This window comes from Nyctibius grandis, chromosome 3, assembly GCF_013368605.1.
Source record: "Nyctibius grandis isolate bNycGra1 chromosome 3, bNycGra1.pri, whole genome shotgun sequence".
Lineage (NCBI taxonomy): Eukaryota > Metazoa > Chordata > Aves > Nyctibiiformes > Nyctibiidae > Nyctibius > Nyctibius grandis.
In genome coordinates this window covers 105,252,366-105,269,257 of record NC_090660.1, presented here as the reverse complement: position 1 = coordinate 105,269,257, position 16,892 = coordinate 105,252,366, and the positions used below count along the sequence as shown (strand labels likewise).

Genomic DNA, 16,892 nt, shown 5'->3' with positions numbered 1-16,892 from the left:
AAAGAGCAGCAGTGAGGATAAGACCAAAAACCTTCCTCCCCAGTGCACAAACAGTTTCTCTAGATGAACATGTAAAGTCTGTTGTATTACTGGTACTCCCCTTCCCAAGAGCCCTGGGAAAAGAGACGAGAGGTGGGGAATAAGCCGCATTACTTGGCAGAGGAGATTTGTCCTTTCTTACGCAAGCTCAGTTTCAGCTAGCCGGCTGGGCTAGCCAGTAGATAAACAGTGCCCCTCCAACAGTGCAGGCAAATGGCTCAGGTCCCATGGGAAGCAGGGTGAGTCTTCACTGTGCCATAAGCAAGACATGCCAGTGCAGGTAGGTCTGTGGGATGTTGCAGCTAAGTTTTTCGTTCCAGAGTAAGTCACATCACGATTCTTCCAACCACTCTACATGTCTTTAGTTGGGTACGTGCCTCCCTATACCTGTGGAAGCGCCTTGACAGTCTATCCTTCAATTACTTCTCCAAGTCATTAAGGGGTAGACTGCTACAGAAGCGCTATGTTTATCATTGGTGTTTGTGCTGCCTCAGAGATGCTAACAATTTCTCATCACAACATTGTTACTTATTAGACCACAACATTAATCCTTTTGACATAATGCTTGACACAGCAGGCAATTTCATGTTTGTGTTTCATTCAATTAGTTTGCTATGATTTCCCTAAGGGACAGTTATGGGATTTCATGTTATATTTTAAGGAATGTACCTTTCTTTTTCTCTTTGGTTCTTTTTGTGCTGAAAAAAAAAAAAAAAAAAAAAAAAAGAAAAAAAGCCCTAGTCCATTATTTGAGTGGAATGATGCAATTCTGTTTTCCTGCACATGAAAGCAGGGTCAGCGCCTCTGTGCTTCCAGCAACAAAATGAAGTGGAGTTGCCTGTGAGCACCATCAAAAATCATGTCAAAATGATACTGCTTCTGCTAACAGCAGACACAGGGTATAATCACAGCAGAGGAGGAGTCAAAATGAGGGACGCTGGCAAACAAACCCCCTCTCTTACTCGTAACAAATGGGAGCAGGGAAAAGAGAAGCCTTTTTCCCATTTCAGGAGCTTGAGAATGTTTTGACCAAATGTTTATAACTGAGATGAAGTCCCTGTTGAATGTCCATGTAGTGAATACAGTCTGTCTAGATAGGATCTTCCTTCAAGAACAGATTAGCTATAAAACACAGTTCATAGCTGAACTCTCTCAATGTATATTCCTGATACATTTCTTAATCAGTTTTGATTTTTCTCAGTTATAATGCTCTCTAGACATTTCTAACTGCAGTTTACCTTATTTCCAAATTGCTGGAGAAAGATTCTGATATCTGATATCTCTTTGACTCTGATTTCTTTTTGTTCTACACATGTAACTCTTAGCTCCTTCAAAACTGCAAGAGATTAAATAAAATAGAGTTATTGTTCAGAGGAGGAAGAATGACTGGGGCAGGCATCTGTGGGATTCTTCATTAGGTGAAGAAAATTTAGTGGCATCAGTACAGGATAAAGAGATTTACAAAAATATGTCTATGGACCGATATTTATCTGCTGTAAACAATTGGAGTTTAACTGAATTAGCAGTGATAAATACCAGCTGAGGACATGGGGAGTGTTTCCACTTCAACTGATCCACCGTGATTCACCAGTGTATACATTACTCCTTTTCTTGGTAACTCCTATAAAAGGGGAACCTCCTAGCACTTTCAGTGGTTTGATACGCTGGAGAAAAATACTTTTGCAATAAATCATAATAATAATGTACCTCAAATGGTCTTTTACATAATAATACCTTTATTTTCTCCTTGGAGAATGCCCATATTGCTAAGTTTCTGCACAGTCTCTGGATAAGTTAGGATACAGAGATCATGAGACACATCCAAAATAGTCACAGAATGTCCCAAACTACATACTTTTCCTTAAAAAAAAAAGTAAAAAAGAAAACAGAATGACCTCAATTTGGCAAGCACGGAGACACCTCTGTGACATCATGCATGCAGAGTTGCAGCTGACTTCAATGTTTGTCTTCAGGTGAGGAAACTCATGGCTCTGCTGGTTAAGCTATAAAGTATTTAGTATTCTACCTAGCAGCACAAGCCCCTAGTATCTACCTGGGGATTTTTAAAGCAAATAATTTTGAAAAAGAGGCAACCAAGTAAAATAACTTTGTATTGCAACTTACAGAGTTTTACTCTCTTGAATAAAGTATTTTACCAGCTTATTAATGATTTATTTTTTGTGTTTCATTTTTAGAAAACAAATTCCTTTTTTTCTTTTAAACAAAAGGTTTATTGATTTATTAGCTCTTCCTGCTAATTTCCCTAAAGTCTCCTATACACAACAGTCTTTATGAAACTACTGCATGGGTTAACAGCTAATTTACTCTTTTGTGTTTTTTTTTTATTCTAGTATTCTCAAATGCGGGATGAAGTATTCAAATCAAACTTGGTGTGCGCATTTATTGTTCTTGTATTTATCACCGCTATCCAAAGCTTACTTCCTTCTTCCAGGTAAATACAGAAACATATCTCTATATATCTGAAGGTGCTTTTGGGGAAACAGCAAGATAATATTTCTAGGATTGATGTGGAATGAACGTACAAAATCTGCTTGTTCTCAAAAAATGTTCAGACATATTTTTTCACTTTTTTCCTGGTATTAACTACTTTTGTATCACATTATCTGCAGCTACATGTTTTCAGGTGAGACAGCAGCGTCTGCTGACATTATGTTGTTATGTTTTTAAGCAGAATCCCCACTGAGATAAGTGGGAACTTTGGGTTACAAAAGTTTGACACGATATGGCCTGCTACTTCCAGTGTTGAAGTAAAACATGATCCAGACATATAACACTGCCTCTTTGCTAAGTGACTGGCAATCACCTCGGGAAACAGTGATTGTTTTGGTTTTGTTTCTTACATGCTACATAAGAAAACTGTACTGTTGTGCTCTGTTGCTGATGATACGTATTACTCAGCTGGAGAAAGCAATCTTGTGCCATTAAGAAGAACCAAGGAGGTGATCTGGTAGATCTTTTCTTACTTCTCCTTTTATCTGGGGCTGACCGTGCAACAACTTCTTATCAAGGTGATGAAAATGTGACATAGCTAAGACCTCTGTGTCCATGTTTCACACAGTCAAACCCATCAATTGGCATTTTTGTCTACTTTTTAATAGTGAGAATGCAAGAGCATGTGCAAGGACTAAGGTCAGTTTTCTAGCATCATAGCAGAGCCAGCAGAACGTGACTGCCACTAAAACATGCCCCTGGTCCCATTCGGTCTTTGGCAGAGCAAGTGCTAAAATAGAAATGCCCAGTGATGTACAATGTCTTTTGTAGTTCTCAGCTGGGAAAGTACCCAGAGTAGTGACTGACCTGCTATTCCTTATGTGCAGTATTGCTCTAATACTACTAAGTTTGTGAGCTTTTTTAAAGTTCTTCTCCCAATACATGTTCAAAATTCTTCACTTCTGGTAGCTGTTATTTTTATTTTTTTCTCAGTATGTACAAGAAGATTTATGGATCTTATTAATGGAACCTGTTTTCCAAAAAGATTTCTGCTGCTATATCAATCACTGCTATAGCAGCAAAAAAAATTACATTTTTTTCTAACTGCACAGATTCATCTCTGTTAATTCTCGTGAGGGTGTCTAGTGCCATTGGAATTAGGGGAGAAGGAGTCACATAACTACATTGCCTGCAGCTGTCTCACTTCCTGGTTTCCCATCTTGCACAGTAGTCTTGTGTTTTTCCCTCCACTTCAGAAATCTGGACCTTTTTGTCACTAAATGTTAAAGAGGCTGTAAAGATAAATAGGTTCAAATAAAGATTAGATAAACTCCTACAAGGTAAGTTCAGCAGAGGTTTTTAAACAGAAGTTTAAAAATGGAACCTTGGCCTCAAGGATGCCCTTAAAAGTTGATTTTTGGAACCTGGGAAGATATTTAGGGAAAGCGTACTTACCACTATCCTTTCTGTGAGAGAAGGTTTGGGGCCACACGGGTGCTTTACGGCAGTTCTTATGTTCTTTCAGGAGCTGAAGATCACTGTCAAGATTTAAAAAGGCAAATTTTGGTCTTCGTTTTTCAAATTCTGATACTCTACTTCAAAAAATGTGTTTCATGCCTGATAAATGAATGGAGGTCAACAGATGAGCAACCCTAAAATAACAGGATGAGGGGGTTTGAGTGAGAAGGTTTCAATATGCTTAAACATATTGAATGAGGAAATAATCTGGAAGTTCAAATTTCCTAAGTTTCAGTTATAAAAACAATTCAAGGTATGAGCACATGAACAAGCTATCACAAAGTTAGGCAGGACTTGGATTCAGAGAGTCTTGGAGATAACTGCATGCTCATCTGTTATACCTCCAGTAGTTATACCTCTAGTAGATACCAGACAAGTATATTACCACTGTGGAAAAGCATGGACTTCATTTCCATGGAACAACTAACAAACTATAATTTATATTCCTCATGGTTTACATCTGTCTCCCAGACGATAAATATTTGATCCATTCATACTTTTTCTTGACAGGGCAGTCACATCACTGAATTTGAAAATCTTTGCAATAGTTTTCATTCTTTAAAATATTGAGTTGAGGAAATTACTCTAAGTGACATAAATTAATGCCATATTTCTGCTGTAATTATCCTCCATGAAGCCATTAAGTTACATTGCCAGTCTTGCAGTGATTCATCTTCTCCATCTGAGAGGCCTGGGAGTTTGATTAATTTCCTGCAATGAACTTTCTATATACTCACATGGGCAATAGATCATACTAGAGTAGACTGCTGAACTACTCTTATTTCTGTCATTTTTTCACTGGGTTATTCTTGTGAGGGGAGAAAAAAAGGTTTCAAACTGTTGTTCATTTAAACATCTGCATCTTCTGTTTTATGTAAGATTTCCTTCTGGCTCAACTCTTGATTTGTGACTGTACAGAAGGAAGAGAGAAGGCAAAAGCTCCATTTCAAACTTCACTTGGTCTTGACAGTAAGAGAATCCCTAGAAAGAAAAGCATTTGGTCTTGAATCACTTCTTAAATGAAGAGGGAATCCAACTGAGGTGTTCTAGTTTTGGGTGAAGTTCATGGACAGAAGAGTATTACGGCTTTGTTCCTGTTCCTCTAACCTTGGCTATGTCTTCTGCTGTTCTTGATCCTATCAGCATGCTGCCAACAAAATCTTAGCACAAATACTGGATTGATCTTCTAGGAGTTAGATCATAGGTGTGCAGACTTCGGTTTTGTTTTTTTCTCAAGCAGTCTTAGACAAGAGACAAACACATCAATGTTCAACCTAACAGCTACAGAATTTTTGTTGCCTATACATTTGTTATAAACAAATACAAGGCTGGTTTCTTAGGCACCTAAACAGGTTATGATGCATCCTGGATTGATATCCCAAAGTTAGGTCCCTAGATGCTCCCTTTATAGTCCCTTAATTCAATAGCACTGGGTCTTACATGTAGAGTTTGGCAGTTCAAAATAAGAACTCGTATTTAGTGTCCTCAGGCCTGACCTCTTGAGGTTTGACCCCAATCTTTTTGAAAGCTTTAATTTAGTTTCATTTCCCGCTGGGTCAGACTAGGTGTGCAAAATTGGTATGCTACATCTGCATGTATAGACTGTCTATCTGTATCTGAGATAAAGATAGAAACTATCAGTTCCAAGGAGGATCTCGGTCATTTGGCTTTAGAAAGCAAGAAGGCTATTGCAGAATACTGCTGTAGTGTGGGCAGCAAGGAGTTCATCTCACATAACTATCTGTCGGTGTCTATACCCCGGGTTCAAAGTACGGGTCAGTCAGTGGATCTGGATAAATCTAAGAGAATGCTGTGCAGTGAGATGAATCATGTCCTAAACTACACAGCTCTCATGATGAGCCCTCTTGACTCCCTCGACTACTTCTCCATGAACATATCGTCCAGTTTTTCCCTGGCTTTATTCAGTGTCTCTTCCTTGGCTTTTTGTGTATTTTCACAGATAGAAGCTGCTCTCAAGGCATCATTGCATTGTGTCTCTTCTTGCTAGCCTTGGGACTTTCAGTAAGTCCTGAAACTCTTCCCACAAAACTTAGTCACAAAGGATGAAATCTGTGGCTCCTACTCCAGTCTTTGTTTCCTCATTACTCACTCTTCCCTTCATAATACAGTTTGGTTTTACTGGCTACATTGTTCCTTCTTTCAAAAGCAAGCTTTACTTCTGAGTGAGGTCGCTGGAGAGGATGGGTCTTTTTTGGGAAGCTCCACTGATTCCTGTATTCAAGTCACACACAAAGCTCTGACAAAGCTTGTTGGAGTGAAATGCTGACCCAAGTGTAAGATAACATTTCATACCAATGGTACTTCATTAGAACAGTGTCAAAGCTCATATTACCACACGGAAGCTCTCAAATGAAGTTGAAGTGTAATTCATCTTATTTCACTTCATTAGGGAACAGAATTTCAATTTTGATATTTTTTCACATTTTATTTCAAAATGTTTTGTAATGTAATTTGGTACTACAAAAAAAATACCATCTTGTGCATATATATCTTAATTCTAGGAGTTCAGACCTGTTCCAAAAGAAAAACGCTCTGCTAACTACAGCCTCGTTTTCTGCTTGTTATCTGTTGAACCCGTGTTCTTTTCACAGAATCACAGAATGTTAGGGATTGGAAGGGACCTCGAAAGATCATCTAGTCCAATCCCACTGCCACAGCAGGATTGCCTAGACCATATCACACAGGAACGCATCAAGGCGGGTTTTGAATGCCTCCAGAGAAGGAGACTCCACAACCTCTCTGGGCAGCCTGTTCCAGTGTTCAGTCACCCTCACCGTAAAGAAGTTTTTCCTCATATTTATGTGGAACCTCCTGTGTTCCTGCTTTCACCCATTGCCCCTTGTCCTGTCAAGGGATGTCACTGAGAAGAGCCTGGCTCCATCCTCATGACACTTGCCCTTTACATATTTATAAACATTAATGAGGTCACCCCTCAGTCTCCTCTTCTCCAAGCTAAAGAGACCCAGCTCCCTCAGCCTCTCCTCATAAGGGACATGTTCCACTCCCTTAATCATCTTCGTGACTCTGCGCTGGACTCTCTCTAGCAGTTCGCTGTCCTTCTTGAACTGAGGGGCCCAGAACTGGACACAATATTCCAGATGCGGCCTCACCAGGGCACAGTAGAGGGGGAGGAGAACCTCTCTTGACCTGCTCACCACACCCCTTCTAATACACCCCAGGATGCCATTGGCCTTCTTGGCCACAAGGGCACACTGCTGGCTCATGGTCATCCTGCTGTCCACTAGGACCGCCAGGTCCCTTTCTCGTACGCTGGTCTCCAACATGTCTGCCCCCAAGTTGTACTGGTACATGGGGTTGTTCTTGCCCAGATGCAGGACTCTACACTTGCCCTTGTTATATTTCATTAAATTTCTCCCCACCCAACTCTCCAGCCTGTCCAGATCTCTCTGAATGGCTGCGCAGCCTTCCGACGCGTCAGCCACTCCTCCCAGTTTTGTGTCATCAGCGAACTTGCTGAGAGTGCACTCTAATCCCGCATCCAAGTCATTAATGAATATATTGAATAGTACTGGTCCCAGTACCAACCCTTGAGGGACTCCGATAGACACAGACCTCCAACTGGACTCTGTCCCATTGATCACCACTCTCTGGCTTCTTTCCTTCAGCCAGTTCACAATCCACCTCACTACCCGATCATCCAGACCACACTTCCTCAGTTTAGCTGCGAGGATGCTGTGGGAGACCGTGTCAAACGCTTTACTGAAATCAAGATAGACCACATCCACAGCTTTACCATCATCTGTCCACCGGGTAACATCCTCATAAAAGGCTATCAAGTTGGTTGAGCATGACTTCCCGTTGGTGAAGCCATGCTGAGTGCCCCTAATGATCCCCCTATCCTTGATGTGCCTAGAGACAGCACCAAGAACAAGTTATTCCATCACCTTTCCGGGGATGGAGGTGAGGCTGACCGGTCTATAGTTCCCTGGGTCCTCCTTCTTGCCCTTTTTGAAGACTGGAGTGACATTCGCTTTCCTCCAGTCCTCAGGCACCTCTCCCGTTGCCCATGACTTAGCAAAGATGATGGAGAGTGGCCTATCAATGACTTGCGCCAGCTCCCTCAGCACCCGCGGGTGCATCCCATCAGGGCCCATGGATTTATGGACGTCCAGATTGCTTAATTCGTCCCTGACCCAGCCCTCATCAACCAAGACAGATTCCTCCTCTATCCTGACTTCTTCTGAGGCCTCAGGGGTCCGGGGCTCCTCAGGACAGCCTCCAACAGTATAGACAGAGGCAAAGAAGGCATTCAGTAAGTCCGCCTTCTTTTTATCCTCTGTCTCCAGGGCCCCCACCTCATTCATCAGTGGGCCTACATTGCCTCTAGTGTTGGCTTTACCTGCAATGTATTTGAAGAAGCCCTTTCTGTTGTCCTTGACCTCTCTTGCAAGGTTTAATTCCAAGGAGGCCTTAGCTTTCCTAGTTGCCTCCCTACATCCTCTGACAACAGACTTATATTCCTCCCAAGTGGCCAGCCCCTCCTTCCATCATCTGTACACCCTCCGCTTCCACTTGAGTTTGCCCAGCAGTTCCCTGTTTAACCGTGCAGGTCTCCTGGTACCCTTCCTTGACTTCCTACTTGTTGGGATGCTCTGGTCTTGAGCTTGGAAGAAGCAGTCCTTGAATGCTAACCAATTCTGGACTCCTACACTGCAAATCTCATTAATCTTGAGGTTCTGAGATTAGGAGCTGTACATATAAGCTATAGTTACATTACTGTAAATTATTGTGAGGCTTACATGGAGTTTTCAAAATCTTATACCTTGATCACACTTCTGTGTTACCTTGATTAATTTTAGTAGGTGATAGACAAGAAAGTTTGAAGCAAATTGCATGTTATTCTGTCCTGATGATACTTTAAAAGAGTCGTTGTCCCAGCAGGTCTGTTTGGATGATCAGAAAGAAAAAATGGTTATCCAAATATTGTCTTTAAAACACCATCAGATTTAATTTTTATGAATCTCTATCATCACAGCTGAATTAGAGAATTAAAAATCAGAACATTCTTATAAAAGATAATATTTAAAATTAAGCAAGCTAAAGAATACAGGAGTACAGTTCTGCACTTAAATCTCTTTCAATTTGACACCTGTATTTCATATGTTATTTATGTCTTTTCCCTCAACAAGACCGTCATTTCCCCACATCTACTGTGACTTATGCCTACTTTTTTCCCAAAAAAAAATATTCCTTTTTGAAGATAAACATTTTCATTTATCCTGTTTTCTCAGGGTATTTTCTACAAACACCAGTACTGTGAGGAAGATGTACTCACAGTTTTCACATAAACTACCCAGTACATCTTTGGTGTCTCCTTGGTGCGAATATTTTGGACTCTGTCCCTCAGCTGCAAACATGGCCAGCGCTAAGAAATTCCAGTTCCCACACAGACTGATTCTCAAGTTTGTCCTGCTATGTCCTTATATTCCTGTTGGTTAAATACCTATTAGTTTACAGTGAAATTTTGTTAAAGTGAAAGCTTTAATTAAGTTAATAGGCTCAAATCACAGATTCGAATTCAGGTCTATCTGAGTTTAGAATTTGCTCTTCTAAAGCCAAATTTGAATAGCCTTAAATTGAGGAGAATTTCAGGTAGGTTGAGGTATGGTCTATTCAGATTCAGAGAGCAGATCTCGCTAACCTACTGAAAAAATAGGAAAGAAAGGCTATGTTTTTTCACTTCTATTTCCACCTTACACCCTTAAATTTGTCTTGCCATAGGGCACAAGTGTACAAATAGCATTGCGCCATAGCCCAAGAGAAGAGGGATACGTGATGGGTAACAAAATCTTAAAGAGCAGGGTATAGCTTACCTACATTTAGGCACCTGGAAGTGTAGAATTGTCCCTGGACCACCCTGATAGTCCATTTTCAAAGACTTTTTCTGTGAGACATTATGATTAAATCACTCTAGTGTACTGGCACGTATACAACTAGGTTATTAGAAATTTTAATTACTTCATTCAAAGCCTCAAGTTTAATCATTCTCCTTAGAGCAAAAAGGCAGTGGCAAAGCAGAGTGAAGAGGGGAGAAGTCTGCATGAGCAGTAGAGTTACTTTTTTTTTCACGGGTTTGCTCTTTGAGAAAAGAGACACAGAAGGACAATGACTGGCACAAATGGGGAGAAAAACTTGGCTGGTGAAGTGCTGAGTGCTTTCTTAGTGAAGTAAACCAATTTACCGTATTTCCCAACCCCATCGGTTACTTGATTGACTTCAGGTCCCAGAATTAAGAAAGAAAAAGGAATACATTTTAAAAAAATATAATGAATGTTAGCTTTGAAGAAAGTATGTTTTTTAATGGTTTATTCAAAGGAATTAAATGTCTATTCTGTGTATGCACTTAACAATCCTTGATTAAGGATTTGCAACAAAGTTTATGGGGTATGCCAAAAGACATGTTTTATTTAAACATATTTGGATCATAGAACACCTTTTCATCTGCTTTACATTTTAAAGGGCTTCCATGAAAACAGTAGATCAGTTCTTTTGCTATTTTAGAAACTGATGAGATTCTTAGCTGCAGCTGACCCACTGCTAATTAAAATGAGGGGAATCTTGCATTTCTGTAATTATCATATTCTGACTTACGCCAGAAATAAGGCTGCATTATTGTATTCACTTTAGTCTATGACCCTCACTATAGTACGAGTTTAAGACACCTGTGTTGTGCTGTACACAAAATAACAGTCTCCTAAACTGCCCCCAAACTAGCCTACTAGAGTGGGATCCAGCTCATACATAAGTGGCATCAGGATCCTACAGGCTGAATAGAATTGTTATGAAAGAAACTTAACAACTGAGTCCCAAAAGAAGGGACATTCTTGCCACTCAGACTCTATATAGACAGACAGAAGCACTGGCAATGATTTCCCTAGCTTGTTCATTCAACAGCAGTTTCTCAGCAAGAAACCATGTGAAGCAACGGCAGACCTATGGAACATGAACAAATCTTTGCTTTCTCTGGTTTTTTTCCTAGACTAATTGTCTCAGATTTATGACAACTGATTTTTCCTAGTCTTAACTGTTTACACATTTATTTTTATTAGCAGTGATATTGCGTTGAAGTTTAATGCTGGGTTCTCTTTTTTTTTCCTTCCCAGGGTGATACCAATGGTCATTCAGTTTTCTATTCTGATTATGCTGCACTCCGCTCTTGTGCTAATCACTACAGCAGAGGATTACAAATGTTTACCCTTAATGCTCCGGAAAACTTGCTGCTGGATTAATGAGACCTACCTGGCCAGGAATGTCATTATATTTGCATCTATTCTGATTAATTTTCTTGGAGCCATCATCAATATTGTAAGCTTATAGGGAATCAGGGAATATTATACAGGAAAAGACAGTTTATGAATTATTAAGCTTGCTACAGGACTTGCTAATTAATGTGTTTATAAGCCAGCTATGTTTTAAATATAAAAGGCAAAGTACCACAGCTTCAAGAAATTCAATCTGTTGCTTAAACTATGTATTTCTGAAATATCTAATTATTTCTCCCTCGTGAGTACCACCTGTCTCTAAAACCCTTTCACTATTTTCTGTTCAATATATCTACCCTTCGAGGGTAGATATACCCATTTGTAATTTTCTGACAGGCTGGTATACTTTCTTAAAGGCTATCATCCAAGTAATGCTTATAGATATTAAATTCCTCATTTCACAGTTCTCCCATTAATGAGATTACTAAAAAAAGAGAAGTGTCAACGAACCCAGAAAATACCTTCAAAGAAAGGACTGAGCAGGTCAAGCTGAGTCAGTAACCATAGCATGTAAAAAGAAGTTAAAAAGCATGGGTTCTAAACACACCTTGTTTTGCTCATTTAGTGGTTTGACAAACCCCTTCAGCCTGGATTCACCATAGCTGAATTACCAAACTATGGGCACAGGCACTCTCAGCTTTCTTTAGAGTCAGTGCAGGAAAACGAGTATCCCCTAAGAATTCTTTTGATCATACTGGTCCCAATAAAGAGATTTTCTTCTCTCTGTTGCCCACACAGGTATTTTAGTCTGATTGGGCTCCTAATATGCACATCTCCACTAAGACCCTAAAGTGTGATAAATCTACCGCGAAGTTTATCTGTATATCTGATATATGCTGATATATATCAATATATCTATATCATCAGTGTATCTATATCATATATATGATATATATGAGTGAGGAAACACATGTACCAAGCTTTGCTTAGCACCTGTGGTTAGATAAAAATATTGGCAATTGAATACTGTGGGCCTGGCTCTGTACAACGTCACATGGTAAAAGAGTGGGGTCTTTGTAAGACATGTATAAAACAAACACAAATACAATAGAGCCCTGATTATCTGGATGTCTTCAGAAATATGAGACAGCTTTGCATGAATTAGGCATATTATCATGTCAGACAACCTGGCAGATGTTGAAGCCTGAGCCAAGAAGAAGGTAAATATCTCACTGATAGATTAAAATAACATTTTCGTCTCGCTTTCCTCTTGTAGGGCACCTTTTGCCTATGGATGTAGCAGTGCTTTTTCATCTGAACTTTATTATTTGTAAATATTTATTTCCTTCTCAATGAGACCAAGAAAACAGTTGGTGACAGTAATAGCAATAACAACAACACAACAGCAACAATAATTATCCTGTAATAATTAATATTATTATTATATTATTGCAGTAAGTATGCTGAAGTCTGATACTTCAAGGGTTTGCCCCATCTTTTGCTAACAGATACGAGATTTTATTACATTCTATTGCTGTCATCCTTCCATGACTGAACTCAGATTGCCAATACGCTAGGACTCAGCATCTGTCTTGTTTTTGTAGGGATACCATGCAGTCACTGATAGAAGAGTTAGTCAGAGACAGAAGAATGTAGCCACTGATTGCTATCCTTACAGAGAAAATACAAATACAGTAAAAGAGAGGAAGTTAAATAGGGCTGAAAACTTCCTGAAGATAAGGACAGCGGTAAATTGAAGTATAGATCACTAAGGAGTGTTGCAGAATTTAGAGTTTTTTAAATCATGTTTGACAGATATCTGCCAGGAAAGATTTTAGTAGAATTAATCTTGCTCTTGAAACAAGATGACCTCCAAAGGGCTATCCATACCCAATTTGCTATGGATATGATAATAATGAGATTTCCCCCTGACCTGTTGTGCATTTTTTTTTGACTGTGTCCACTGCAATCTTGTGGGATGCCTAATCCAAAAACAGTCAAAAGAAATAAAATTCTTTTTACTCTCATGTCAATGGGTTTCTATAAGGCAGTAAACAGTTATACTTATTGTCATAAATTTAGAATGGCCATGACTTGAGTCACCGAGTCCTGACCTCTACAGGAAACCACATATAACATCATTATTTCATATGTCAAAATCCTGCCATAATAATAGTTTACTTTTAACTGCTTCCTGTACCCCATTAAAAAAAAAAAATAAGTGACTTTCATGAAGTAGGTACCACAGCAGCCAGTGAGGTTCCATATTGCGGACCGCAGCACTCAGGTGGGACCTGCATGTATTTAAAAACAGGTAATGCAGCTCCCCCTTGAGCTATAATGCATCCACTGAATTCAAATGCATCCTGTTGGAGCGGACTAAGACTCAGATATTTTCTAACAGGAGCCACAAGGTTTTGATTTCACCAGGGGGGCAAATGAGTCTTGTGTTTCTTTACATCAAGTGCATTCTTCCTGTGTGTAAAATAGTTTCTCATCCTGAAGGTGTTTTAAAAAGACACCCAGAGTGGTTCTCATGGCACTCTGCCCTGCAGAGAGGTTCTGTACACCTCATAAACTTGCAGAAGGTACCATTAGCTATATGTTATCACGGAGGACTGCACAGACAATCTAGAAAATGCTGCTGCATTGCAGAGATGACTGAATTGCTGAAAGAACTTGTTCTTGGTGCTGTCTCTAGGCACATCAAGGATGGGGGGATCATTAGGGGCACTCAGCATGGCTTCACCAACGGGAAGTCATGCTTAACCAACTTGATAGCCTTTTATGAGGATGTAACCCGGTGGATAGATGATGGTAAAGCTGTGGATGTGGTCTATCTCGATTTCAGTAAAGCGTTTGACACGGTCTCCCACAGCATCCTCGCAGCTAAACTGAGGAAGTGTGGTCTGGATGATCGGGTAGTGAGGTGGCTTGTGAACTGGCTGAAGGAAAGAAGCCAGAGAGTGGTGATCAATGGGACAGAGTCCAGTTGGAGGCCTGTGTCTAGCGGAGTCCCTCAAGGGTCGGTACTGGGACCAGTACTATTCAATATATTCATTAATGACTTGGATGAGGGAATAGAGTGCACTGTGAGCAAGTTCGCTGATGACACAAAACTGGGAGGAGTGGCTGACGCGCCGGAAGGCTGCGCAGCCATTCAGAGAGATCTGGACAGGCTGGAGAGTTGGGCGGGGAGAAATTTAATGAAATATAACAAGGGCAAGTGTAGAGTCCTGCATCTGGGCAAGAATAACCCCATGTACCAGTACAACTTGGGGGCAGACCTGTTGGAGAGCAGCGTAGGGGAAAGGGACCTGGCGGTCCTAGTGGACAACAGGATGACCATGAGCCAGCAATGTGCCCTTGTGGCCAAGAAGGCCAATGGCATCCTGGGGTAGATTAGAAGGGGTGTGGTTAGCAGGTCGAGAGAGGTTCTCCTCCCCCTCTACTCTGCCCTGGTGAGGCCGCATCTGGAGTATTGTGTCCAGTTCTGGGCACCTCAGTTCAAGAAGGACAGCGAACTGCTAGAGAGAGTCCAGCGCAGAGCCGCGAAGATGATTAAGGGAGTGGAACATGTCCCTTATGAGGAGAGGCTGAGGGAGCTGGGTCTCTTTAGCTTAGAGAAGAGGAGACTGAGGGGTGACCTCATTAATGTTTATAAATATGGAAAGGGCAAGTGTCATGAGGATGGAGCCAGGCTCTTCTCAGTGACATCCCTTGACAGGACAAGGGGCAATGGGTGCAAGCTGGAACACAGGAGGTTCCACATAAATATGAGGAAAAACTTCTTTACCCTGAGGGTAACCGAACACTGGAACAGGCTGCCCAGAGAGGTTGTGGAGTCTCCTTCTCTGGAGACATTCCAAACCCGCCTGGACGCGTTCCTGTGTGATATGGTCTAGGCAATCCTGCTGCGGCAGTGGGATTGGACTAGATGATCTTTCGAGGTCCCTTCCAATCCCTAACATTCTGTGATTCTGTGATTCTGTGAAGAACAAACAAGAGAGTTCCAAGTTCAAAATTCATTAGAATTTAATTATAAGAAATCGGGCCTCATTAAACAAACTCTCTAACTCTGTTGGAAAGAAGACAGGGGAACCAGCTTGTACATACCAGGTTGATGAAATGACCTAGTATAAACATCCAGATTGGATTAATATATGTAACAGGAGACTTCATCTGCTTTAACTGTCAAAATATGAAACCACTAATGATTTTTTCCTGTGTTCTAAGATCACAATGTATTGCAGCTCAACACTGCTGTTTTGTTTATATTTAATACAGTTGGTTTGAAATACCATTAACATGAATGCAGGTCATAACAGCAAAAGGCAGTATTACATTCTCAAAATCATTGTGTCATGAATGAATTTTCATTCCCTTGTATTCTAGGCAACAGAGTTGCAGTTCTGGGCCCACACTATGCTTTGGTAGAAGCCAATTCTGCATGACACCATGGGATTTTGTCCCACATGTAGAAGGATAACACTGTCCATAGTAACGTAGCAGAAAAAACCTGCTTGCAGACAAGTGCACACATGCAGTCTGTTTTTATGCTCCCAATTAAATCATTTTCTCTATAGTTCATAGCAAAGCATAAACATTTTGAGATGGTAATTCTTAAGAGTCCAACATCAGTCCTCTGAAACTCCTGGAGGAGCTCATCTTTCCCTTTTGGCAACAAGAGAGCATCAGAAGGCTACTCTGATGCTGAGTGTCTGTAGTGTGAATAGTTCCCCACTTTCCATTTCATCTCCACAGTAGGTCTTCTTACTATCCATTTAGTCCTTGGTGCCAGTTAGGGAGCTGGCATAGAGAGCAGCAGGTCAGCCAGTTCCATCCCTGAATGCAGCCAGCCAGCCACTCAAGAATTTAATCAATCACCAGTGCACAATATAGCCCTGATTTTGTTTTCTTTCTTCACAGCTATGGTGTGATTTTGACAAACCAGTAGCCCTGAAGAACCAGACGTTCAATTCATCTGCATCTTTTACAGACATCTGTTCCTATCCTGAGGTATTTCTGAGGGAACTTTTGAATCTGAGGTACAGATCCACAAAGATTACATGGCAACCACTACCAGGAATCAGTGACCTGTGTTCTGGTGGTGGAGTCAGGTGCCTCAACAACACTGTGAAGCTGAACCTTTGCATCTATCCATATGCTGATAGAAAAAGCAGAGGCAGGTTACAGAAGGAGTTAATCCTGTGGTCTAATGGGGCATTACAACCAAGTTTCAACCTTTGAACTTCATACAGAACCTTTATGTTGGAAACACATCCAGCACCAATTCAATGAACCTACTGCAATAAAACACACTGCTTAATTCGTATGAAGTTAATGGAGACTAATACTTCTTACATAGCAAAATCAGCAGTCATTCTGCTGTAGTTATTTTGAATTTGCATTTGGAGCAAAAAAAATCCTCTCTATGATGAGCAAGGAGGCAACAAAATCAATGGGTTGGTCATGTGCAGACAAAAGAAGTACGTACAGAGGAAATGTACTAAAGAAAAACTGTACTCAGAAAAATTAATGCTATCTCTCCTAAAGCTGTATGGTAGGAGTTAATTTAAACCACATTTGGACTGTGGGTGTTGATGTTGCTATTTTAAATCTGAATGGCTCATGGCCATG

At 40.6% G+C, this 16,892-nt stretch overlaps 1 protein-coding gene across 1 annotated transcript in view; it reads left to right on the top strand.

Moving 5' to 3' along the window:
• The window catches only part of ADCY8 (adenylate cyclase 8), a 145,874-nt gene that overhangs the window by 102,793 nt on the left and 26,189 nt on the right, over window positions 1–16,892 (top strand). Inside the window, 3 exon segments of the mRNA XM_068396186.1 lie at window positions 2,391–2,491; window positions 11,154–11,355; window positions 16,182–16,271. Coding sequence (XP_068252287.1) covers window positions 2,391–2,491; window positions 11,154–11,355; window positions 16,182–16,271 — 393 coding nt within the window.